At 34.5% G+C, this 27139-nt stretch overlaps 7 protein-coding genes across 7 annotated transcripts; 3 read left to right on the top strand and 4 right to left on the bottom strand.

Annotated features, from left to right (window-relative positions):
* Positions 1–122: 122 nt before the first annotated feature.
* Positions 123–979, bottom strand: MONOS_10734 (uncharacterized protein; the record flags this gene model as incomplete). The annotated part of the gene is made up of 2 exons (XM_067863209.1): positions 123–608; positions 653–979. The coding sequence occupies 2 exons, from the start codon at positions 977–979 to the stop codon at positions 123–125; spliced, it is 813 nt and encodes a 270-aa protein (XP_067726533.1).
* A 253-nt stretch (positions 980–1232) lies between these two features.
* Positions 1233–4207, bottom strand: MONOS_10735 (uncharacterized protein; the record flags this gene model as incomplete). The annotated part of the gene is made up of 8 exons (XM_067863210.1): positions 1233–1256; positions 1319–1751; positions 1798–2006; positions 2215–2973; positions 3029–3522; positions 3585–3722; positions 3848–3881; positions 4199–4207. 6 exons carry the CDS (start codon positions 4205–4207, stop codon positions 1971–1973), a joined length of 1470 nt encoding a protein of 489 aa, XP_067726532.1. The 3' UTR covers positions 1233–1256; positions 1319–1751; positions 1798–1970.
* Positions 4208–5761: 1554 nt separating this feature from the next.
* On the top strand, positions 5762–6381 carry MONOS_10736 (uncharacterized protein; the record flags this gene model as incomplete). The annotated part of the gene is made up of 2 exons (XM_067863211.1): positions 5762–6193; positions 6286–6381. 2 exons carry the CDS (start codon positions 5762–5764, stop codon positions 6379–6381), a joined length of 528 nt encoding a protein of 175 aa, XP_067726531.1.
* Positions 6382–8849: 2468 nt separating this feature from the next.
* On the top strand, positions 8850–15521 carry MONOS_10737 (uncharacterized protein; the record flags this gene model as incomplete). The annotated part of the gene is made up of 3 exons (XM_067863212.1): positions 8850–8863; positions 8984–13761; positions 13915–15521. 3 exons carry the CDS (start codon positions 8850–8852, stop codon positions 15519–15521), a joined length of 6399 nt encoding a protein of 2132 aa, XP_067726530.1.
* Positions 15522–16011: 490 nt separating this feature from the next.
* On the top strand, positions 16012–17753 carry MONOS_10738 (uncharacterized protein; the record flags this gene model as incomplete). Its single annotated transcript, XM_067863213.1, has 3 exons — positions 16012–16060; positions 16126–16628; positions 16724–17753. 3 exons carry the CDS (start codon positions 16012–16014, stop codon positions 17474–17476), a joined length of 1305 nt encoding a protein of 434 aa, XP_067726529.1. The 3' UTR covers positions 17477–17753.
* A 1585-nt stretch (positions 17754–19338) lies between these two features.
* MONOS_17635 (uncharacterized protein) lies at positions 19339–19965 on the bottom strand (the record flags this gene model as incomplete). Its single annotated transcript, XM_067870573.1, has 3 exons — positions 19339–19360; positions 19422–19669; positions 19729–19965. 3 exons carry the CDS (start codon positions 19963–19965, stop codon positions 19339–19341), a joined length of 507 nt encoding a protein of 168 aa, XP_067726528.1.
* A 4955-nt stretch (positions 19966–24920) lies between these two features.
* Positions 24921–27096, bottom strand: MONOS_12612 (putative CAMK/CAMK1 protein kinase; the record flags this gene model as incomplete). The annotated part of the gene is made up of 4 exons (XM_067865246.1): positions 24921–26445; positions 26516–26719; positions 26797–26999; positions 27069–27096. 4 exons carry the CDS (start codon positions 27094–27096, stop codon positions 25918–25920), a joined length of 963 nt encoding a protein of 320 aa, XP_067726527.1. The 3' UTR covers positions 24921–25917.
* Between the last annotated feature and the right edge of the window lie 43 nt (positions 27097–27139).

Here is a 27139-nt window from a genome sequence, read left to right as displayed (position 1 = left end):
GAGCTGTGCGAATCTACGAATAGCAAACATCTCTCTTCAGTCAATTTCATCCTTTTCTTTCTTTCTAATATTTCTGGAAGAAGAACACGCAAAGAGTATCTTTCGAATAGAGAAAAGTTCATCTAACCGTTTGTATTGCTCCACACATCAAGCGAAGGAGACAGGAGATGAGTTAACTCTTCCGGAACATTGGAACTTGGCCAAAGCACAATTGTGGGTAAAGAAAAGCCATCCGAGGCAACAGCAGCTACAAGCGTCGCGTTTCGCACCCTCGAAGGAGCAAGGCAATAGGCTGAAGGAGACTCTGAGGATGTTGCAACAAGTTTTTGTGAATTATCGGATAATCTTAATGAAGTTTCATCCACATTAAAGATTAACTCCCTTTTGTATTTATATTTTGAATGCAAATCATCAAGCATTTCGTACCAAGGCTTCAAAACGTCCTGACAAGATGCGGCAAGACGTTTTGAATCCAGAATTTTTGGCTTTTGTAATTTCAATTCGGGCTGATTTCGCAAGAAGGAATAAGCAGCTGATTTTGAAATTTCTTTTTTTGGTGAAGCATCTTCGAAAATCTCTGAATCTTCATCTTCAATCACATTTTCAATCTAAATAGAATCAAATAAATAGAAAATAAATATATTTTGCAAACCAATTCTTTTGTTTTTTTCACTGTTAGGTTTGTTCCACACTTTGCTTCAATTTTTATAACGTCTGTAACAATTTCCTTTTTTTCCTTGCGCAGCAATGACGGTCTTCCGACTTTGGCAACATCCCTTTCACTTTTTACAGCCTTCACTGCATGAATGAGAGTTTTTTTTGAAAATTCACCGAAGTTGGTTGCATCCACAAGCCTGGCTTTTCCGTCAATCAGAATTCGCGCCATTCTCTCGAGTCTATTTTCATAAATGCGATAGTTTATCGACGCCATTTCTGCTTGCATTTTTCTTTTTCCTTCTTCAGCTTTTTTTTTGATCATAAAAAAACTAATCAATTTTTTGGGTAATGATCAAAAAAAAAGTCCATTTTAAGCAGCCAGAAGACATTTCAAGTTTTGATATATGAAGTATTTGCTTTTATAAATTTTTGTATATTCAATTTGTTTTTAAAAAGAATTTGTCATGTTTTTTTCATACTATAATTTCACTAACATATTTAACTGTTTCTCCGAAATCAAATAAGAACATCAGTTCATCCGCTGATGACAAAAACAATTGTTTGTACAAATAATCTTTGTTTCTTATAGAAAATTATATCTTTCACAAAGAAATAGAAAAAAGGTGCCAATAAAAAAAAAGGTGCCAATAAAAACACTAACCTACATAACATCTAAGTTCAATTATTGAAATGTCCATGTGTGCTGCTTGTTTCTTTTTGTGAACGTTATTTTGAGAAAAGCAGAATCTGATGATTGTGTGCTGCGCGATGAGGCTGTCGATTTCATTTTGGAGGAAATGCATCAGCCAACAATTCTTAATAGTGTGATGGAGTATTATGCACATATTTTTTGTGATCTTTCGAGAATATTGAACGGAAAAAAGGAAAAGAAAAATAGCTTGATTTCGTTTATTTGGTTTGCTTGGAGCTGGCTGAAAGGAAAGGCGAAAGAGGAAAATGAAAAAGAAAATCAGAAAGTGATGTTGTATCGAAAGTTGCGCGAAAAGATGGAAGAAGAAGGATATGAAGATATTGTTTTCAGCTTCTATGAATCACATTTGGAAAAGTCTAATTTCTTTGAATAACCAGAAGATCTCAATTATTATTTTATTCAACATTAAGCATGAAATAATAACAAACAAGAAGAGAATTTCTCCATCTTTTTCATTCCTAATGAAGTCTTCTTTTATCTTTCTCGTTCACTATTTGCTGTAAATATCATATTCTTGATGATTTTTTGATGAAACACGTTGGAAGGAGAAACAGAAAGTCAGCACATGTGGTCGAGAAATGACATTCTGCTCACCAATTTCTTAAAGAATGCATTCCCAGTCTTTTTTTTTCTGTTTCTATTGTTTATTTTATTTTATCAAAATGAAACGAGATTAAAAATATAAAATAAAATAAAATAAAATAAAATAAAATAAAATAAAATAAAACTTAATAAAACAATCAAATTGCATTTTTCATTTGAAGTTTTGTTAAATAACAAAAAAAAAAAAAAAATAACAAAAAAAATATGACTTACAAAATTCAATACATCTCATTTTCTCAAACATTTACAGAATAATCGGAAATATTCCACGATTCATCATTATCCTCTTCATGTTTGTTAATAAAATTAAATATTCCATGAAAGCTTGTGATGGTGTCTTCATATCCTTCTTCTTCCATCTTTTCGAATATTTCCATTTTCGTTGCCTTTCTCTTCACTTCGTCAGCTTTATTATCGATATTTCCTTTCAATTTCCCTGAAACCAATTCAAAAAACACCAAAAACGTACACGCCATCAAGTCATTCATTGTTTGCCGCTGAATCTCCTTCAACGCAATATCAACAATTCCACTCTCCAACAAGTAACCAACTTTCACGCATTTGTGCTTTGCAACACCGGCAAAGGTCAAAATGCATGTATCGCTTATCTCTTTGTAATTATCCTTTGCTGCTCGAAACACTCTCAAAATACTTTTGATAAGCTCAGTGTATTCTTCACTCCACAGTCGGAAGGAGTCAAAACAACGCCTCAATGTTTTGAGCCATCTTGTCAAAATAACCTCTTCTTTCGTTTCTTTTCCTCGTTCCACTTCTTTTCTCTTCCATTCAATGCACATCAATAATTCTTCCAGTTCTCTTGTTGCCTCTCTTCCAAAATGCATCTCGTTCACAATCACTTCTTCCAAGCTTTTATCTCTACAAAATCTGTTTATGAAATACCTCCAAATCGACTGATTCGCAAGGCGAGTGAGGTTTCGATGTTCCTGATGGTGTTTGATGATTTCTTTTGTTTCATTCAGATAAAGTCCTCTTTCAATTTTCTATTTTAAATTTTGAAAAAAACAAACCAACAAATAAATAAATATAAATTCAAACAATTAAGTTTTCGAGACAGCTCAAAGCCAGCAATGCCATTTCCACATCGTTTCTCGTTTCCTCATTTTCCTCTTTCTTCAAAGCAGCTTTAAGAAGACAGGGTACACAAATTGAAAGTAATTCCGAAGAAATGCTGCTGCCAAACAAAAGATAGCATTCGCAAAGGCCAATAAGAAGATTTTCATTTTCCCCATCCATCTTTTTGTGCTCTTCTATTATCATCTGTTCAATTCTGTGTTGCAGTGCAGAAACTTGATAAAAATAGCCAATCATATGTTTTGTAGAAATGCATAATCCAATAAGCTTCATCAGAAAAATGGCATTTTCCAAAACAATTTTCTTTTCTTCAATCATTCCGTAAATTTCTTCGAACAATTCTTCTGACAAAATAAAACAGAATTCATTTCTATCCATTTCTTCCATTAATTTATTCATTTCTTCAATTTTTTGCTTTTGCTCAATTTCAGCGCAATATTCAAGTTCATGAAACAATTCTTTAAAATAACAAAAATCACGAGATATAGCAAGTCTGTTAAATAAAAAAGAAGCAACAAACTTGTGAACTTTTCAGTAAGATCTGACTTGAATTCTTCATAAACGCTTTCATCATAATCTTCTTCATCATCATCTTCTTCTTCGTATTTCTCGGCTTCTTCAATGCAATTAACTGGACTTATTCTGCTCATTGCATATTCTGAATATTTATAAGATAACACCAGTTGAACAAATAATACAATCAACAAATGCAAACATCGTTGTTTGTCTCGCAAAATAAAAACGAAACAACACAATACAAATTGCTAAACTTTATAAGAAAACCGAAAAAGACAGAATGTTCGTCGAATCCAATAATCTTTTCTGGAAAATGCTCGAAAAGCAAATCTTTTCTTTCTCTTTGATCAAACCAACAGGAAATCATAAAGAGAAATCATTGATTATTTTTGAAACGTTTTGTTTCATAAGTTGGACTTTTAATTGATTTAATGATGGTGCACAAAATTAATGCAATGAAATTGAAATTGAAAGAAGAATGAATGAAATCTTTCAGACAACCAAATTCAACGAAAAGAGAAAACCATTTATCTTCTTTTTGCCAAGCGGATAAAGTCTTGAGACAAGGGAACCGAATATTTGTACACTTGGAATTTGATATTATCCGTGTTCTTGAACCGCTTTCATTTTCATTTTATATGATTCGTGGGGCTTATGAAGATGAAGGAATTGAAAAAGGAAAAGTCAAAACGGATTGACGATTTCAAAACAAAAATTGTGCAAATGGCAGAAAGATATGGAAAATAGGTTTCATCGTAAAATGGGCAAACAATGTGAATATGTGAATGCCATCTCCAGGAGCTAAGACATCAGATTTCATGATCGGTGAAACAGCAACAATAATCGATGTAACCTTTTTCTTCGGGGTTCTTCGAACTCTTTTGCAGCAAAAAAGCCATTTTATTTCTATTGAGCGATAAATGGACGGGAAATGGGACAAAGACAGTTGTACCATGAAAAGCATTCATGAAGCAAGCGAACAAACAACACTTTCTTCAATTTACAAAAAAAGCCGAAGTTATAAATCAGAGAATTCAGACGCTGTTCCAAAGGCATGAAGAGAGCGAAAGGCGTTCTGATTCGTTGTTCCAGACTTCTTTATGTTTCAACTCAATCTTCTTTGAACAGACCAGAAATACTTCTCCGAACTTCGATAGCCACATCTTTATTCAAGAGCACATCAACATGAAAGGATACCCCCTAAAAGAGTCTCCTCAACTCTTTCTTTTTTCTCCCAAAAAAACAGAGCTGCCAACAGAATAAACCTCTGCCTTTTTAGTCAATTCTCTTCTGATTCTCTCAAAATGCATCATCTGCAGCGCCATATTCTTCACCAGACTTTTTTCTTAACAAAAAACTTCAACGTTTGTGATTGTGCTGGTAATTTAACATCCATCATCCACAACCACAATCATTCTCACAGAAGTCTATTTTGCCTGTCTGTGTTCTTCTGTTGGATACGCCGATAGAAAGAAGTTTTTTTACGAGAAACTCAATATATTCTACTCATGCTTCTTCAGGCTTTGAGAAGAATGAAGATCGGCTCCTTCTCCAATTTTTGGTGCCTTTTGTCAAAAATGATATTATTCTGTCGTGCAACAATACAGAATGCAGCGAGATTAACATCTATACACGTTTCTTGTTGGATGAACAGAGATTTATTCAAAGGGAATTGAATTGCAGGCAATCTCTTGAAACAGACGTTGTTTCCCTGCAGCCGAATAGAAACAGGCAGAAATGACCATTTTTATACCATCAGAAAGAAGAGACAGATCAGAGGAAATTTGTCATTGAAACATTATTGGTTCATATTCTTTGTCTGCTCAGATAAGGAAGAGGGGCAGACACACTTTCTGAAGAAATACTCTTTTCAGATTGATTCTTAATCTTCACACAAACAATGGGCTTGTGCGGCATTCACAAAGAAAATGAAAGGAAAATATCCTCAAGGACAATTTCCATTCATTTCGATCTTTGTTCATCTTATGTCACAAAGAACGGAGGAGAGAAAAAAGAAATAGCAGGGGAAAAAAGGAAGATGCTACTCATCCAAAGATTATTATTGATATGGTGTTGGTGAAGCATTGAGAAAAGGAAACTTCCAACAGAATTGCATTGCCTTGAATTCCTTCCTGTTTTCATAGAGCTGCTTGAAGCAAAGAGTCTGCTCTGTCACACTTTATGCTCTTCCTCTTCTTCGTCATCATCACCATCTTCTTCTTCTTCTTCTTCTTCTTCTTCTCTTCTTCTTCTTCGTCTTCTTCTTCTTCTTCCTCTTCCTCCTCCTCCTCTTCATCATCATCATCATCATCATCATCATCATCTTCTTCTTCTTCTTCTTCCTCTTCTCTTTCCAGTTACACCTCCCCCATGAATAGGCGTTCTGCACGCAACTTTGATCACATCTTTGAAGAGATGCTTATCTCTCTCATTGTCTTCATGAGCAAGCACCCAGGCAGACCTCTCTTCAACATCGATGAATGGACACTGGTTGCAAAATGTGTCAAAGGAAAGCAAAAAATCCATTGGCATCAGCTGAGCTGTATTTCACAGCAGACAAATGAGTGCAGCCTGTTGATGTTTTGTGATCAGCTGCAGAGAGTTGGATTCTTCGTATGTTTGAGAGAGAAATCATTCTTTTCAATATTATTATTAAAGATTAATAAACCTATTCGTTTTTATTTAAATGCAACATTTGTTTCCAGTTTAATCTGTTTATGAAGCACTCGCCAGTGAATGTGTCTCTCTGCTCTCTTCTGCACCTGCTGCAATGCCAAAGAACAGCAAGAAAAGTGTGCTAGCTGTGAAACAAGGATGATTATCTGCTTGTTCTTGTTCCTTCTATTAAAGAACAAGCAGAAGAGTTTGATTGGGCAGAACAGAAAGGAACAAAGAAATGAAAGGAAAAGCGAACAAAAATGTTGTGTTTATATCGTTGGGAGATCTTCATGAATGAACTTTGTATTTATTTTGATTTCTTTCTTTCTTTCTTTTTTGAATTGATCAACTGCTGCAAATATCTGAGAAGTTAGATGGTGTGAATAGAAACGAATGTTTTCTGATGGTTTTCAACAACTGTAATATGTGCTTTTTTTAATGCAATTTATTTCTTTTTGAATGCTGATTGTTATTTCATTTTTAAAGGATATTTTTTGTAGGCTTCTTAAAATTTTATTGGACTTTTGCTTTCTATCGTTTTTATTCTGTTGAAAGCCATTCGAAAGAACTGCATTTTTTGAAAAGACATTTTGTGTGTTCTTATTTTTGTGAAGAAAACCATTGGTAGTTCACAACATATTTTTTGAATTTCATTTGATTTTTCTTTTTCTCAAATTTTGAAAAATATGCACTCAAAAGAATGGAATTCGAAAAAAATGACATTCATAAAATTTGTTTTTTTTATTGAAAATAAATAAAATACAATGAACTTTGAGAAAATGAACAACAAAGATCATCCATTGAACGATTTGCCATAAAATTACATAAATATAAAGACCAAATCAACGAGATTTGATAAATAAAAAGAACAAAATTGTTAAAAAAAAAAAATAAATAAAGATGAAATGACATTTTGAAACATGAAATTTTTGTCTCCATTTTATGAAGGTTATGAGACGTATGCATCAGATTTTGAATGGAGTTGAGTTATTTCAGAAGATCAAATATAACCCATAATAACACGTTTCAAATTTGAGAAAAAGATAATCGAATTTTCAGCATCAAAATGAATTTAGCAGTTGTTATTTCTGCTATTTTGGGGAGTATAATTTACGGGCATTGCTTGTTCGAAGATGCCGCAAACGATAAAGTTGAAGCTATTCCAGAAATGAATGTTTTGCAAATTATTCCTGCAAGTGGTTCGACGACTTCAACAGAAGTAGAAAATAGTTGCAATGTGTTGGAAATTAATTCTTTCACCCAGTGCAAAGAGAATAGTTTTGAATATTTAGAATCTGAGGGACGGAAAGGAAAATGGAGAAAGAATCAAAACAACAGAATCGAATCCACTAAAACAAACACATACAAAAACAATTTCATTTCTGAAGGAGATTTATCAAGTGTAAATGTGCGCAATGTTAAGAAGGCGTATGAAGGAATTGAAGAAAGCAAGATGAGGAGTCACATGATTCTGATAAATTCATCGGTCCATTGCATGAATTTGGGGATGTTTGCAAATGGAAACACAAATTCAATAACTTTGAGGGAAAAAAGTGCTGCGATGATTTCTGGATGCTATTTTGAGGTTAAAAGCGAAAAAAGTCCATTTGATTTGTGTTTCAGTCAAATTCAACTAACAAACTTGACACTTCGATCTTGGAATGCACAACAAACTCAAATGTCTCCTCTTTTCTCCACAAAATTGAGGGGATCAAAAAGTCAGCCTTCCAGTCACGTTTCTGTTTGCTCGTCACATTTTTCATCATTCGAGATATCTTCTCCTCCATTTCTATCTTCTTCGTTTGTTGAGAGCGTTTCACTCACAGATTCGTTTTTCTCCAATATTTCAACAGTTTCAACACACAGAGTGGATCCTTTTACTCTTGGATATGGATGCACCAGTCAGATGAATGACTGCTCATTTTCATCAGTTTGTGATGCGTATGATGGGGGTATTGTTCCTTCCCTGAACAACCCATTTGCTTCTCTGACTGCTTCAAACACTTCGTTCGTTGAGTGTTGCAGGACAAGAAATATTGAATTCATTGGAAGCAAAGAAAACCCATTGAAACCAGGGAGACAAAACACAACAGACGATGGAGCAAATTCATTTATTTGGTGTGAGTGGAATGGATCAAAGACGATTGGAACAAGCGATTCTTCCATAGATGGAATCTCGAGTGGAGGTGCTATTTTCATGTACAACAAGGGAAATGGAGAACTTTCAGTTTTGCATTGTCTGTTTAATAATTGTTTTGCATACAGCCGTGGGGGTGGAATTATGTGCCATTCAATCAAATCTGTTCATGTAGAAAATAATGTGTTTGAAAATTGTACAGCACAATACCATCACGGAGGAGGATTGTTCGCTTTTTCAATTTCATCATGCACAAAAATCTGTGGATGTGAATTTCAGAATTGTACAGCTGTTAAATATGGAGGAGGTCTTTATCTTGATTGTTTTTGTGTTTCTATATCTGACTGCATTGAAATAGAAAATGGAGGAGGAGAGAGTACGTGCGTGTTTAATTGCAGTTTCACTTTATGCTCACTCACAAATACACTTGGCGGAGGAATGTTTTGTAAAACTGTTCCTGAAACAAAATTCAAAATGAGTGAAATTCGGTATATTTCGTGCTCAGCAACTTCATTTGGAGGAGGATTGTATCTGGAACCGAATAAAACAACAGCTCCCTATGACAAAATTTATTGTTATTTCCTTTTCTTTCATGAATGCAAATGCAGGGATGCAACCAATCCATATGGGCATGACGTAGAATATGTTGATGCACATAATCTGTATTTGAGCAAAGGAAATCCATTCTATGAATGCTATACAACGAATGCAGATATTCAGAGGATGTGTTATGCATACGATTATTCAAATTTGGGGAAATGGGAATTCCAGAACACAGAAAAGAAGGATTGGTTAAAGGATGGAATTCTTTATCGTTTTGTTGCTGCTGATGGAGGAGTTGATGACAAGTTGTGTGGAACAGATGAGTTAACCGCATGTCAAACGATTGGCATTGCAGTCAATTGGAGTGCAACGCAGGCAGTCTTGTCAATCACTCTGTTGGAAGGGAATCATTGCAATGAAGAGACAGAAATATCCATTGAATCGAAGAAGATGAGAATGACAGGGAAAGGAAAGGAAAGAAGTATTATTGAGACGAAATCTTTGTCTCCGTCTTCAACAACATTGTTCAGAGTAACGAGTGGGAAATTGGAAGTCTTTCATGTGGGAATTGATCACAACTCGGAAAGAGATTCCAGTCCGAGTGTGTTTGTTGTTTCAGACATGAGCGGGACTCTATCGCTGGAGGATGTGTTGATCTCTTCGAGTGTTGTTGAAACGAAAATTATGACTTCATCTGTGCTTATTGTGAAACTTTCACAGCTGGCAATGACCGACGTGGAGATTAAAAACATGAAAGTGAGCCAACCTCTGTTTGCCGAGCCATCACCAACAGAGGATGTTTCAGACGAGAGTTTTCTGTCAAATGTGACAGTTCGGAATGTGAATCTGACAGAAGGAGATGGGGTGGTTGTGGCAAAGAGTGTGAATGGAGATGAGACATTTGTGGTGAGCAACACAACAATAGAGCAATGTGCATGTGAGAATGGGAACGGTGGAGGAATATATGTTTGTTTGCAAGGAAATGGAGAAGTTGCGATGAATGGATCGAGTGTGGCTGATGGATGCAAGTCAGAGAACAATGGAGGAAACGGAGGGAGAGGAGGAGGGATGTTTGTGTTGATGGAGAGTGGAGAATGTGGATTGACAATTGGAGAGAATGTTGAGTTTTCGAAAGTGAATGAGAATGAAGCTGAATATGGGAAGGATGTGTTTTTGAGCTGTGGGAGTGGTGTGTTTTTGGAGTCCAAAGTGAATGCCAGCTCATTTGCATTTTTTGACACAAGAGCCATTCCATCAGATGTGTTTCAGCTGAGTGGGAGTGAAAATGGGGATGAAAGTGGAGTGATTCCACTGTTTGTGTATTTGTGCACAATGGGGACAAATGTGATTGTTGATGGGAGTGGAGGAAATGGGATGGACCACGGTCATTGTGGGTTTGAAGGGTTTGGGTGTTTGACAGTTGATTATTGTGTGAACTCAAGATTGAGTGAAAGTTCAAAAGAAATAGAGGTTATCTCATCTTCTTCAATAAATGATGAAATTGAAATCTCTTCATTTGATGTGAGTATTTCAGGCAGAATAGTGTTATCTTCATCAGAGGGAGAGAGGATGAAAGTGAATGTGAGTGATGGAGGATCAGCCACACAAGATTGTCTTGTTGGATGTTCGAGTTCACTGACAATGAGGAGACTTTCATTTGTTGTGAAAGGTCAGATGAATTCAAGGAGAAGTGCATTCATTCACTCAACATCAACACTCAATGTGACGAACTGTTCAGTCTCATTTGAAAGTGGGGCAATGACTGATGGAAAGATTGGATGCAATGTGATAAACATTGAGGGAGGAGAATTAATCATGAATGGGTTTGTGATGGAAAGTTCATTGATAATGAATGGGAAATCACCAATCACAATGACTGCTGGTGTGAAACTGGAGATTATGAATAGCAGAGTGAGTGGAGTGGAAATAACTGGAGTAAATGGGGGATGTTTGAATGTGGAAATGAATGAAGAAGGAGGAAGTGTGAAAATTGAAGAATGCAATTTTTCATCAAGATGTTCAGGTGGAAGTGTAATGAAAGGAGGAGGGATGATGATATCAGTGGGGAAGGGAGGGAGTTTGGAAATGAAAAATGTGAATTTTTCTGGATGTGAAGTTCCATCAGAGGATGTTGAGAATGGAGGAAGAGGAATTGGAGGAGGGATGTTTGTTGAGCTTCCTGAAGAGTTTGAATTATTTGTGCTTGAAGGAATGGAATTTGAAGGATGCAATGCCTGGAAAGGGAAGAACATGTTTGTTTCAGGATGGGATCTGAGAGAGATTGTGAACAAGGAGCACCTGAAATGGGAGATGAATGATGAGGAGTTGGATTTATTGGATGAGTTGTGTGGATGGGAAAGGAAGACGATAGGAGAGGAGGGATATGTGATTCCATTGGTTGTGTATTTGTGGAATAATTGGAGTGGAAATGGGTTTGTTTCGAAGGAAAAAGGAGGAGACTTCAGTGGGTGTGGGTATTCAGAAGCACCATGCTCATCGATTGATCACTTGAAATCACTGAGATATGAACCACTTGGAGAAGGCGAATCGCATATCAAAATTGTTGGATCAGGACTGCTTGAAAAAGGAATATCATTTTTATCATCATCTTCTTCTTCAAAAACTTCGATTGTGTCAATTGAAGGAGAGAAAGAAGGAACAAATTTGAAAGTGAGTGAGGAAGGAAGGAATGAAGGTGAAGGAGGAGAAGGGGGAGGAATGATATCATCGAATGTTGTTGCTTCTTTCACAAACCTAACATTTTCTCTGCCAAATGAATTGGGAGGACATTCATCACTCATTCACTCAACTTCATCCTCTGCAACATCACTTTCAATCATGAGATGCTCATTTGTTTGTGAGGATTCAACAAAAGAAACGAAATATTCATTGGTAATCGCAGATGGAGGGAGTGTGGTAATTGAGGATGTCTCTCTTTCTCAATTCAATCTGGCCAAAGGGTTTTTGGAGTTTGCCCCAGAAGTGGAAGTGATTGATGTGATGAATGTGTCTGCTTCGAACACAACGATTTCAGGAAGGAGTCTGATATCGCTGAGTCAGCCTTCCGCAACAAATATGTTGATCAACAAAGCAAGAGAAAACACAAAACAAAGAGTGAGGGTGAACAGCTCCTCATTTGTGAATATCACATGTTTGGAGAACAGGGCAAGTGTGATGAGTGTGGGATCGTTCTCATCAGGGATGGAGTGTGTGATTGAAGGATGTGTGCTGACGAAGTGCATGAGCGAGAGAAGCACAGAAGGAGGAGGGATGAAGATGATGATGAAGAGAGGAGAGTCGGAGGTGAAAGTGAGTGGGTGTTCATTTGGGATGTGTGTGTGCTCGACAGGGAATGGAAGGGGAGGAGGGATGATGATTGATGCGCTTGATCCGAATGGAGAATGCTCCAACACGGAAAAGCCACCACTTGAGCTGAGATTGGAGAACATCCGATTTATGATGAATGATGCGTTTGTGGGGAAGGATGTGTTCATCCGATGTGACTCGATTGAGTCACAGTTGAATGAAAGACTGTTTGGACTGGACTTCAGCCAGGAGGCGCTGAAGGGGGAGAAGTCGATGTGTGGGAGCGATGGAGAAGGGAAAGTTGATGTTGATCTGATCCCTCTGATCACATTCTATTATTCTTCACAGGTGTTTGTGTGTGTGAATGGGAGTGACAGCAGGCAGTGTGGAGCACAGAGCAATCCGTGTGAGAGCATTGGAAATGCTGTGCAGCACATCGAACGAAGTGTTGTGAATACGATTCTTATTGATGGGGAAGGGATGATGGGAGAGGGATGTGTGATTGGGGATGTGAGGATGGTGTCGATTCGGAGGGAGAAGGCGACAATCCATTTTTGTGGGAAGATGGAGGGAAGAGGAGAGGAGAGGAGCGTGATGGTGTTTGTGAATGAGTGTGTTGTGGAGAGGTGCCAGTTTGTGTTTGGAGAGGGATTTGAAGGGGTTGAGGAGAGTGTTTTGAAAGAGAATGATGGGAGATTGGAGATTTCAGAGTGCATTTTCAGCTCGTCAACAATGGATCTTGTGATGAAGAACATGATTCTTGATGTGGAGAGTGGAGAGGTGAAGATGAGCGAAACGTTGTTCAGTGGAATTCATTCAGCTGTGCCACTTCTGTCGTTCTGTGGAGAATCTTGTGTGTCAATTGCTGAGACACGAATATCGAATATTGAGTGTGATGGGGAAGTAGTGCAAGTTGGGGGAAAAGCGAAGGCAGAGATGAAGGAAGTGAAGTTTGAGAATATGTCAGTGGCTTCTGAAGGAAGTGTGATGAAGATGGATGGAGCTGAAAGGGGGTTGAGTGTGCTGAACTGTTCCTTTGCGAAATGCCGGAGCACAAACAAGAGAGGAAGGATGATGAGGATATGTGAGTGTGTGAATGTGAGGATTGGATCGTGCTTGTTTGATGGAGAGGAAGGAGAGGAAGGAGAGGAAAGAGAAGGAAAGGATGGGAATGAGGATAATGGAAGAGGCGAAGAGATTTGCAGATGGGATAGATCTGTTGTGGATGTCGTGAAGAGTTCTGTTTTGATGAAAGACACAACAATCACAAATTCAGCCGAAGGTGGAATAACAATGAGTGGAGGAAATGTGATAATTGAGAAAGGAGAGTTCATTGACAATAATCCTTCAATTGAAGGATATCCATCATTGAGAAGAAATATCATCTGTTCAGATTCAGGAACATTGAATGTGATGAGTTTGAAAGGAGGAGATGGAGTTTTGCCAAACACATCACTTTGGATGTTGAATGAAGGGTGCAGTTTTGAAGGGATTGTTTCAGAGAGAGATTCATCATTTTTCATTCCTGTGTTGGAAAGTGTTGAGGCAAAAGAATCAACAGATAGATTGAAACTGACATTCAAAGGATTGCTTCTTGTTCCATGCAATCTGTCATTCTCAGTTGTGAAGAGGAAGGGAGAAGAGAAAGAGATTGAAAAACATGATTTTGATTCAAATGGATTTTTGTCAGAAAGAGAAGTTGAGGGAAGTGTGGCAAAGGATCTCCTCAGCAGTTGTGATGATAAAACAGAAGTGAGTGTTCATATTTTGTTTGGAGATGCTGAATCTCCTTCGTCAACGCATCCATTCATTCTGAAGAACAGAAGCGAATCTGATCCAAAAGGAGATGAAAGGATAGTTGAAAGTGGGAAAGAAGGAAAATCTTATTGGTTGTTGATTGTCATTGTGCTTGTTGTAATCCTGCTGATTGTTTTTGTTGTGTCAATTGTTCTGGCTGTTAGATGGAGAAAAGCAAAGAGACGAACAAAAGAATTGGAAGTGATTGTGAACGATACCGTGAAAAAGGATCCTAAGGCATTTGAAATGGTGACGATGGAGATGTCACCTGAGGCGCAGTGGCGAAGAGCAGAAAGGGAAGCAGAAAGGAAGAATGATGAGAGGATGAAGAAAAGAATAAATGGAAAGGAGATGGTTCATTCAGAATCTGAAGAGCATCTTCTGTCTGAGAGTGGATCGACTGAATACATTCTTGGCAAAGATTCAGACAAGATTCCTGATTGGGCATTGGAAAAGGAGGAGGAAGAAGAGATTCGAAAGAGATCACCTTCTCCATCCATCTCATCCAATTCAACCGCAGACACTTCAGACACTGAATCCACATTTGTTCGAGGGGAGGATCTATGTCCCACAACTTCATCGATGTCGAATCTGGTGGATGCAATGGCCTGTTCGTCTCCTCATGAGAAATTGATTGTGGATTTGAGAGATTCTCTGTTCATGTTGTTGCATGGAAGAAATGAGAAGAAAGAGATGGCAATTGGCTCATTAAATGAAAGAGAGCAGACAGCTGCTCAGGTACTGTTCTGGGTGGCTAATCTCGCACTCCACTCCTTTGATGAAATGGAAAACCCACTTCAATCGCTCACCAACTTGAGTCCACACATTGTGTTATTCTCGGAGCACATGGTGATCTGCATTGTGATGCATTCTGATTTCCTTTCATCTGATGATGATTCAGATTCATCCTCTATCTTTTCGTCAACTGTTGTGACTTCTACCAGTGATAATGATGACGATGAAGATTCTCTTCCCTCATCTGCCTTTGAGGATGAGGATGATGTTTTCAAAAAAGAGTGCCTGAGATGGAAGGCACCAGAGCTACTGATCAACAAGAAGATGGGAGCAACAAAGGAGTCAGTTGTGTTTTCGATTGGGATGATGCTGTGGGAGTGCCTGACGCTGCAGATTCCGTTTGGAGAATATGATGCCGATACAGCTGGACAGAAGATAACATTTGGAGAAAGGCCATCGCGAAAGATGATTGCAGGAAGGGGAATGGATGAGGTTGTTGGAAGCTGCTGGGAAGAGGAGGCGAGCAAGAGGATGGGGCTGTTTGAGGTGAAGAAGGAGCTTTTTTCACACTTTCCAGCGAATGCGGTTGTGATGACAGCCTCAGATGCGATTGCGTATGCAGAGAGCTCAGAAAGTGATACAGATGATGAAAAGGAAAGGAAAGTCATACAATCAACAACTAACACAGCCACCACCACTTCTTCAACAGCTTCTTCGACAGCAAAACAAACATCAAAAACAGGAGAATATGGAAAGAGAGAATGAATTGATTGATTGATTTGAGTTGTTTGCGATGTGGTAAAAGTGTAACTTAAAATTGAAGAGTCAATTTAATTTTTGGATAATTTTGTATTGTTTTTGGATTTTGTTTGTTTTATTAATTCTTTGTTTCTTTCCTTCTAGTTTGTAATTCCAATCTATTTTGCGTGTAAGCACCTCTGTTTTATTTAATGTTAGAAAACTTTTGCTTTCATTTGAATACAGCCAAGTTTTTAACATTGTTTATGTGATTGAATATTTCTGTTAGTATTTCTTTTTTCAACTGAACCTAATCTGTTATATATGTATTTATTAATAAGTGTTTATTTATTTTTATGTTTGCATTTTGACGTTTGATTTTGTTTTTCAAAAAATACAACACCAATTTTTTTCCTTTCAACCATAATATACTTTTCAAGAAAATTTTTGGCTTTTCAAATATCAAACAAACTCTGTCTTCTTGTGTTCTTTTGTTGAGAGACAATCAGAAGAAAATATGGTAAATGGTGAAGTGCTTCAATGGAAAAAAGTTAGAATGTTTTATGGTTTGTTTATATATATTCTTTTGAATTGTTTTCTTTTTGCTGAATGGGATAATCCGTAAATTAAGAAACTCTTTCTCAGCTGAACAGTTGCAATGCGGTCGAGCAAGCGATGAAAATAGAAGATGTGAAGGGTATGCTATTCAAGATGAATGAGAATGAACTTTTCAGCATCCTCAGCAAAGATGCTTTCAATGAGCTTTGCAAAATGATGGTGGAAGAGAAGATATCAGTGGAAAATGCTGTGATGCTTCTGAGGCACATGGGCTATCGCAAATCTCTTTCAGAATCATGGACCAAATGTTTCAACAGATCCATGTTGTGCAAATACGTCGAAAGAATGATAGTTGAAGAAGAGGAAGGGAAGGACGAATGGAAGAAAAATCTTGCTATTGGCCTTTGCGAGTGCTTTTTATTTTTGTTCGATTGGAGGCGCTGCATGCCAAAGAAAGTTCTTCACAAATCTGTCACTTTGCTTTTGAATTTTGCTTCAAACAAAGAAGAAATTGTGAATTGTCAAAAAGATGTTGAAATGGCTTTGCTGGCGTTGAGCTGCATTGCCTTTAATGAAGTCTGAAAGAGCATTATTTTTATTTTTATTTTGTTATATGAAATTTCTCTATTCTTTGAAAATAAACTTTTTATTTGAAATAATGTCTGAAATAGGATGTTAAAGCAGAACTGTATTTGAATAAGATAATAGAAATTATCAAGTATCATCAGGAAAATTGGAATCTGACTCGTCTTGCGTATCAGTCAATTTGGAAGTTTTTTATTGATCGATTATTTAAGGAAGGAAAATTGGCAAGCGTTGCTGTGAACGAGCTTCATTTCTTTGAGGAATCTTCAAGAGAACTGGAAGAGCTGGAAAGGAGCGTGGGCAAAAAGAAAAGAGAAAAGCAGGGTGAAGTGGAAGCTGAAGAAGTGTGGATTATAAAGAAGTGGTGCCGAACGCTTGAGACATATTTTCGATATTGCCCGATGTGGAGCAAAGAGCGCACGGAGCCTCTTTCGAGCATTGTGAAGCTGTGCCGGGCATCGAAGAAGTACTGCAGTGAAATATCCATTGAATGCGAATGTTCTCTTAAGCGGGTGATTTGTGCGAGTGGGTATACTCCAGACAAGCGTCTGCCGAGAAGCGGAGTGATTGAATATGCTTTGGAGGAGCTTTGCTTGTTGCCAGTGAAATACGACATGATCTCGCCTTTCGTCATGTTTATATTGAAACTATCTGAAGGGCAAATCACACCGGCAAGTGATCCGGGCAATAAAAGTTGCAAAAAGAAGATCGAAAAAGAGATTGCAGAAAAGCTGGAAGAGGAAGGATATGAAGATGTGATCGTCTTATTCTACATATTGAAAAGGTCTGCAGATATTTTCAGTGATCGAAGCCTCGAGAATTTCTTCTTTAAACGTTAAAATGATGGTGCTTCAGGCTTTTATTTTTTCCTGATTGCACTGAAATATTTTTTTTTTTGATATTGTATTGATTTCTTTTTAATATTTCGGTAATTTGGCTTCTATTTGATTTTGCAATTAATTGTTTGTATAAGCGTCTTTTAAAAACGATCACTCAAATTATCTGTTTTATGATTTTTAGATATTTTTTAGATATTTTTTTTCGAATTATTTTGAATCTTTTTGAATTTTTATTTAATTAATGAATTGCTATTATTAAGATTAGAACAACAAATACAAACATGGCTTGGGGCAAAATTCTTGAATTTTAGAAAAAACAACGATTTGTACCAAGCTTTTTCGGTTGCCATTACATAATAAGTATTGATTTTTAACAATAAACAAAAAAAAAAAAAAAAAAAAAAAAAAGAGAGAGAGAGAGAGAGAGAGAGAGAGAGAGAAATTTGAAAACATTGTGTGAAACACAATTAAAAAAGAAAAAGAAATCGTCAAACATTTTTCATAAGAAAATATTATGAAGGAATAATCTGATCAAACCTGAAAAAACTCAAACGGGTGAGACAAGAAAATTCCCATAACAGGAAATTGCGCTTTAACATTATGTGATCTTTCAATTTATTCTCCTTTTTGTCATTGTTTCATGAAGATTTTCACTCATTCATCAGAAAGGAGTGAGAAATTTTTCTTCTTTTTCAATATCTCCTTTTCACATAAATCAAACAAAAAAACAGAAATCTCACCAACTATCTTGACTGTCAGATTGAAATACTTACAGAAACGAATCATATGGAAAAAAACAATCCTTTTAAACTTCTTTTCCCTGTTCCGGTTTCACTCAGTTTCATAATCATTTATTCATCTTCTTTTTCAACAGCAGGCTCAAATATCCTTTCTCTCTCTTTGAACTTTCACTCCGATCTCTTTTATTGCTTTTCTCAAATGCTGAAGGCTTTGAATTGTTGATATGGAAACGAATGAGACGTTAGCAGAGGTGATTTCATAATGAGCATTGATGCAACATATGGCAAAGATGAATATGCGAATGAAAGAAAAATACATGACTAATTCCACAACAATTTCTTAAAATAAATGAAATTGTTTCAAAAAAATTAAATAATAAAAATTAAATTGAATATAAAACCGAATAAAGAAGAAAGTTTAGATGATGAAGAGGATGATTGTCATGATGAAAACCGAAACAAAAGAATATGTTTGATGTGAGAAAACAACAAAAATTACAACAAAACACTTCACTGTTGAATGAAGAAAAAATAATCGAATGAAAATTTATTCAAAGAACAAATACAAAGAAAAAATCTATTTCAAAAAAAAGAAGAAAATGACTGGGAATGCAGCCAAACAGATTGCTAAATTACTCACTTGCAAATGCTTCATTTTTGGAGCTTGATTATGAATGAAATAATCATAAGGGTCTTTTGATAATTCCTTCACATAAAATCTCCCCAAGATTGTTTTATTATAGCTGATAATAATATCTTCATATCCTTCTTCTTCCATCCTCTCACGCAGCTTTCGATACAATATCATTTTCCTCTTTGTTTTTCCATTCAGCCAGTTCCAAGCTTCTGAATAAATTGCAATCGCTCCATTTTTCTTTTCCTTTTTCCTGCTCAATATTCTCGAAAGTTGAACAATAATATACACGCTAAATGTTGTCATTTTATTGTTAATTGTTGGTCCAAGCATTTCATGGAAGATTAAATCGATAGCCCCTTCACACAATAAGCAATTGAAAGATTTTGCTTCACGCAAAATGATATTATGCAAAAATGAATAGCCCTTCTTATGTATTTCTCTGTGGTTTCCCTTCGCTGCTCTGCACAGATCGATGACGCATGCAATCAGTTTGGTACATTCTTCGCACTGGATTTGGCCATATATCTCAAAAAAATTCAACTCATTGAGCCATCTTTCCAAAGTAAACGTTTCATTCTCTTCTTTTCCTTTTCTGTTGCAGTTCACGCTTTTCGATAGCTCTTCCAATTCTCTTGTTGCTTCTCTCACAAAATGCAGCTCATTCATGATCACTTTTTTCAAAGTCAGATCATTTTGAAATCGATCAATCAAAAATTTCCAAGCTGATTGATAGGCAAGATGTGTAAGGTTGTGATTTTCCTGATGATATTTGATGATTTCTATCATCCCCTTCAAATACGATCCTTTTTCAATATGCTTCAATAAAAAATAAAATAAGATAAATGTTTTCAAAAAGGAATGATTCAAATGTAAACATTTTCTCCTTTAATGCAACTCAACGCCAATAAAGCCATTTCCACTTCTTTTCTTGTTTTTTCACTTTCCTCTTTGGACAATGCAACTTTCACAAAACAAGGTACGCAAATTGATATAAATACATCTGAAACATATCCATGGCACAGTATCAAACGGCATTCGCAAAGATTTGCCAGCAGTTTTTCGTTTTTTTCTTCCTTTTTCTTCTTTTCCTCAACAATCAACCTCTCGAACATTTTGTTCAATGGGGATAAGTAAGATCCAAAGCACATGAAATTGCTCAACACATTGTAATATCCTAAATGCTTCAATAAGGAAATGATGTTTTCCAATGACATTTTTCTTTCCTCAATTATTTTGAGAATTTTATCGAATATTTCCTTCGTAAAAACATGGTCAATTTCATCTTTTATCATTTCATCTACTAGTTTGCTCGTTTCTTCGATTTTCTGTTTCTGTTCTTCCTCACCGCAATCCTCCAGTTCATTTATCAATTCTTCATAAAATAAAGAAATAAATAATCATCAGGAATAAAAGCACAACTATGTGCGCAAACGAGAAAGCTTTTTAGGGTTTCCATATATCTGCATTATCGAATTTATGTTGCATTCAGAAAACCCACGCATATTAAATCATTCAAATAAAAATCAAACCAAAACAAGAAAGAAACAATGACATATAAAAACTTCAATAAAACCATAAAAATATATGCTCTCAAACAATTCTTAATTTCATTGATATTTTAATCAAACGAATATTGAGATAAACAATACTTTTTCTAACTCAAGTTTGTTGTAATGGAAGATCTGATCATGGTTCAATTTGTGATTAGAATATTATTATTATCAAAAAAAACAATGTCAAATTCATTTGAAAGTATTTCGAATCGAGAGCTCAGGGAAAATAATTTTGATTTTTGAGATATTTGTTCTTTTAAGCAATTTTCAAGAATATAGTTTGTGTTAATAATGGTGGACACTTTCAATAACTGTGGAGAGTGGAATTATCTCAACAACTGTTGATCGTTGCATTTTGACAATGAACCCAATTATTCCCTCATTGAATACAAACTTATAAGTTATACAGATATGAAACAACTGGGTGATAATTTTTGAAATCATAACTTTTTTCGGAGTGTTAATTATTCAAAAGTTGTTTGTTATTGAATAGACATTTTATATTTTAAAATAAATAACATCAAAGCCATTTCAAAAACAACTGTTTTAGCCGGAATAATGATGAAGATAACTTTAATTAGTATAATCACTTTTCAGTGTTCATTGTTTGACATTTAATAATAATTTTCGAACTGAAAATTTTGAAAGAATAAATATGATTTCAAAAATAATCACCCAACTTTCTTTGCAGAATTGAGAAAAAAACATTTATAATTTTCGGAGAAACCTTAAGAAATATGATTCTCCGAGTTTCTCCGAAAATAAAAAATGTATTTTTCTTCATTCTTGGGAGCAAGTTGTTTCATTTTTGTTTGACATATAAGTTTGCATTCACTGAAGGAATAATTGGGCTAATTGTCAAAATCCAACTGTCAACGGTTGTTGAGATAATTTAACTATCCACAGTTATTGAAAGTTTCCACCATTATTAACACAAACTATATTTATAGACTATTAAGAAAAAATGAAAATAAATTTATGTGTGCATTTTACTATTAATAATTATTGGCTTTTTAAAAATTTCCGTTTGCTGCCTTTTCAAAATACAGAAATCAAACATGTTAATATAATCCTGATAAACATCTGTGTCATTTTTAAAAATGTGGGCTCTCATCAGTCAGTGCCCTGCACTGTTTTTTTTTTTTTTTTTTTTTTTTTAACAAACAAACTTATTAATAGATACAATGCAGATTGGATCACAAAATTCGAATAGAAAAGCAAATTCAAAATTGTGGGGGTTATTTTAAAACACAGTCTGTCCCCTAAAAATGTTAATCTGTCCTTTTTTTAATGTTGAGCATCCCGCAATAAATAAAAACTTAATATCCCACATTCGCCTTTCGTCATTATTAACATTTTCACAACATGGCAAATATTCAATTTTTGGATGCCAGAACAGCCGAAAAGAAAAAGAAAGTTATAGAATCAGTTCCAACAATTTCAGAAATCAGAGTTCGTGCAGTTTCTTTTCCTGCTGTTTATCCTATAGAAGAACGAATTCATCAAACAATAAAAGTGAGAGCAGCAATGAGAGAAGAGGAAGAAAGAGGAAAGAAAATAGAAGATCTGTCAAAATGGAGGAAAATACGAACTTTCAAGTTTTTTTTACACAAAGTATTGAAAAATTGCTTCACTCATAACTTTATTTCACTTTCTCATATTTTTAAATAAATCTGATTTTCATTTCTGCAAACAGACATTGTTTAAATAGAAACATAAAGTTTTCCAACATTTCGCATATGTCAAAAAATGTTCCCATTTTTATTGTGTTTTTTGATATTAAAAAGTCAACGAAAAGTGCATTATTTTTCTATGAAAATGCCTGAAGAAAAATATTTTACCCCATATTGTTGAAAATAAATTTATAAAATATTAATAGCTTTAGGAAAATCGATAAAACAAACAAATTCACTATATTTTGCATGTTTTAAACAAATATGGTGAAATGCAAAAATACTCTTAAATAAATAGTTTTGAATATAACGAATAACTAACAAATACAAAAAATACAATTATTTTGGTGAATTCCGTGATAAAAACTCGCAACTGCAATCAGTCAAGATAATACGAGCAAAACATTGATCGAAATATGAAAGTTAAAAATTATTAGATCGTTTTTCTGAGAAAGTTTTTTAAAAAATATTTGTGATACAGCTTAATTTTTATTTGTTTATTGCACTTATGTTATGAAACAGATTTATGAGCTTTAATGAAATGAAGATAATGAAAATAATTTTTGGTGCCAATTAAAAAACAAATTCTTAAAAAAATGCTCAACAATATGCCTAAATTTTTTTGAAAAGTTCCTTTTGTTTAATTTTTTAATAGAATAAAAACTTCATATTTCGATCAAATTTCTGTTCACAATTATGAAACTTTACAAAAACAAAAATAATACCAATGAAAAAAATTTATATTCATTTTCTTGAAATCTGGTGTGTGGGAACAGAAATTTGATCGAAATATGAAATTTTTATTCTATTTGAAAATTTAACAAAAGGAACTTTTCAAAAAATATTATATTTTAATGTTTTTGATTTCGATTGAAAGTTTATCGATTTCGTTTGCTGTTTTTTCTGCAAATTGACATTATTTCAGATACGACAAAATGACAATTGAAGTTGTTATTTCTATTGGTAATAAAAAATATTGTATCATTTTTAAATATTTCAAAGCGATAAATATCTTTTCAAATGAATCAAAATTTTAAACAAATTATTTAGATTGTGGTTGACATTATTTTTTTCAAAAGGGGAAAAAGACTCAAAAAAAAATATTCTATTCACCATTTGTCCATTCTGTTGAATTAGTTCCATTGAAAACACATAGGCTACTGCTCACTTCATCGGATTCCCCATATAAGAATTCTTCATTTGCAATTTTATCCATTTCTGTGAAATTTTCATCTTCATTTTCTATTTCCTCATTTTCTATTTTGTATTTTTTTTTCCAATTAACATTAAAACACTCCACTTTTTCGGACAGAAATCCAAGCGTGTTTTTTACAATCCAAAAAACCAAATAATCTCCGATATATCTTTCTCTCACTCCGTGTATGAATAAAAACCTCTCATATGTCATTGCATTCCTTCTATTGTATTTGCGCAAGTCCGAGTGAGAGGAAACACATTATGTTCTTTGTGGCACACTGTCATATGATTGTGGCTAACTGAACTCAAAAAAGAATATGCATTCCACTCCTCACTCATTTCAGTTGTTAACAGGAGAATGTGAGATTTTTTTTGAGAGGAATGAGAGTATTTGCAGAACGATTTGGCACTCGACAAATACTCTGATTTGATATTCCTGATGAGTCATCCGTTCTTTATATATCGTCGAAGATCCTTATTTTCAATTTACTGACGACTTTTCTGTATTTTCTCCTTCTCCACACACATTCATCAATCTCCACTATCTTTCCTTCTTCGCAGAATACAATTGAATCCATACTTAAAAGATCCGTACAGGCACATCTCAAAACACTTCTCCAATAGTTCATAACCACAAAATGCACTCCTATCATAATGTGAAAATTCTTTGTCGAAATTCCGATTTCCAACAGTTATATGATTAATATAAATCATTCTATTCCGATCTTCGATTTTGTTTATATTGTGTCTTTGAATACTGATCTTTTTGTTACACACTTTCAACTATTCCAATATTGACACTTTTCTCTTTCATTTTCCAGTTTCAACTCTTATCACTGGATTCTGCATTGTTGATGTTTTTCTCTCAGAACTCTTTTGAAAAACCATTCCTAAGCTCGACCTTCGTTTAAAAATGTGATTAACTTGTCAAAGACTAAATATTTTTTCCTCTCATCATTTTGTATTTCACTGAAACATTTTTTGATCACACACATAATGCAAATAATTGATACATTATTTGATATTTTTTCTCTGACGAATCACACATGTGTGCGCGCTTTTCAATATTTTTATGCTATCATTTAAACGGATAATATTTCACATGGAAAGAAAAAAAACGGAATTTTGGTATGTCCAATATAATGACTTTGTGTCACTCTTTCGATTTCGAATGATAATATTCGACTTTGAATTGAAGTTATTCTTCTTTGCAATTTTTAGTGAACAAATATCAATTCTTAAACAAAATTATGTTCCTATTTTCAAAATTATGCAGAAATGGAAATAAATCCTTTTCAATGTTTTCATTACCTTTGCCGCCAAATTTTATGAGATGAAACAGAAATTCCATTAAAATCTGATATGATTCATAATTTTGTAAATTTAACAAAAGTAATTATTCAAATAAAAATTTTCCAACGAAAGAAGAATAAGTTTGTTATAAATTATGGTTTTTTTTTTTCAAAAAAGCATAAAAATCTCAGTACAACTTTGAATAGCAGTTCTTCAAATAAATTTTTTCTCTTTTCGAAATGATTCTGACTTGTTCCAACATGCCTTATAAATATAAAAATAATTTTTTTTTTTTTTTTTTTTTTTTTTTTTTTTTTTTTTTTTTTTTTTTTTTAAATAAGAAAAGAGAAGCAAATTATTAAATTTATTTTGAAGAGTGAAAAGATATGAAATGATTGTATACACAATTTCAGAAAAGATGAAAATGACAAAATGTTAGAAATTGTAATGATTAATCAAAAATGAAAGAAAAGTTGAATGCCAAGAAAGATAAATTGATAATCTTTAAGAAAAACTTTGCAAAGACTTGATAAATCATGAAATAATACCAGATTATTCCCTTTAACAAAACATTCGCCTTAAATGTTGAATTAGATAAAATGCATTCACTTTGAAACAGACGAATATCAAATAAAAAGAAAAATCATCAAAAATCCAAACAAGCGTGTAATAAAAAAATAGAAAAAATAAAACAAAATTGTAAACAACATATCATGAAGTGCAAAAAAAGAAAGTTAAAATAAAAATAGAAAGATATTTTCTTGGAAAATTTCCCTTCATTTAAGATAAATAAATAATAATTATAAAAAAAACATTTGAGAAAGAATATCTCCTCTTTTATTCGGCTTTACAAATGATGAAAACCTGAACAAAGAGTCTGCGTATATAAAGGCAAATACAACTTTACAAACTAAACATTTAAAATCAAATTCAGTTTGCATAATTATATATGCTTCAAATGTATCTCAGAGACAGTCATCCTTCTTCTATCACTATTTTTTATGAAATTTCCTTTCTGCAAAACTCCAAAAAATGACTTTCAAAAAAAATGCCTTGCCATTCACATTGAGCTCAACCATGTGCAGATATTTAACTTTCTGCCAATTTTTTTCTTATAATCATTTACTTACATACACAAGATACAGTAAAATACAACACCTGGAATAAATCAGCAAAATAAATTACTTCTTTCTCCCAATTTCCCCCATCAACTTTCAATATTTTCGTTTGAAGTACTCCTCCTTCTCATTTCCCACCCTTTCCCTTCTTCCCTTCATTTCCCTCCTCATTTGCTCATCTTCTCTTCCCCCAAAACCAACTCTCTCTTCTTCTATCAGATCTCAACCACTTACGAATCTCTTTTCAGCGAGCTTCCAATAATTACTGCCATCCCCGCTGCCTTAAATCTTCTTTTTGATCTTGCTTCAGTCAGTTTTTGGTGTGCTGCATCCAATTTGTGAGTAGGAAGTGCAACAGAAAACCACGGATGAGAAACAGCTTGCTCGGCTGTTAGCCTCTTTTTCGGATCCACAACAAGCAGTTTGGATATCAGATCCTTCGCCTCCGCGCTGATGGTGTCCCAGTACGGAGAAATAAACTCATATTTTCCCGACTGAATCTGCGCAAATAGTGCAGCATCATTTTCATCGTAAAATGGAGGAAATCCGCATAGAAGAACATACATAAGAACACCCATAGACCACAAGTCCACCTCTGGTCCATATCCAGCAAACGTCAGCACCTCAGGAGCAACATATCCAGGTGTCCCACAACACGTTTGCATCATTTTCTTTTTATCAACAACCTTTGAAAGTCCAAAATCAGTTATTTTTACAGCTGCTGTCGGAGCATCGGATTCATAAAGAATATTCTCCGGCTAAAATTAGAAAATAAGTTTTCAGGTGTTAAACAAACGATAAATAATGATCTTAATTTGGTTGGCAAACCTTCAAATCTCGATGAGCAATATTCTTTGAATGCAAATACCTCAATGCGTTGAATAAAGAAAGCATCAACAACGAAGCGTCTCTCTCGGAATATGAGCCACGATCAACAATTTTATCAAAAAGTTCTCCACCAGTTGCAAGCTCAGTTATAAGGCACAATTTATCATCTGTTTCGTAAACATCAAGAAGTCTAATTATATGTGGCTGCAAAATTTTATAACAATAAATTTATTCCAAAAAAATGCTGTTCATAAAAAAAGTCCAACAAAGGTGATGCAAACGTGCTTCAAGCTTTTCATGATATTGATCTCTGAGAAAAGAGATATAAGTTGATGTGGATCCGAAATTATCTGCCTCTTGTCAATAAATTTAATAGCAACATATTTTCCCGATGCCTTGTGTCTGGCCTTTCTCACTTTGGCAAAATGCCCTTCTCCAAGTAACTCCAAAATTTCAAAGTTTTCAGTGAGATTTGATGGAACACCTAAAAAAACGAAAACACATTTGCAACTGTATGATAACAAAACAATTTAAATAATCTTTTAATAACAACCTTCAACCAGTTTTGGTAAACGAGACATTTCAGACAATTACAGCAACAAATAGCTCTTGTACGATCAATAC

This window comes from Monocercomonoides exilis, assembly GCF_001643675.1.
Source record: "Monocercomonoides exilis strain PA203 chromosome Unknown scaffold25-1336746, whole genome shotgun sequence".
Taxonomy (NCBI): Eukaryota; Preaxostyla; order Oxymonadida; family Polymastigidae; genus Monocercomonoides; species Monocercomonoides exilis.
The sequence above is the reverse complement of the archived record's forward strand: the minus strand, read 5'-3'. Positions and strand labels throughout refer to the sequence as shown.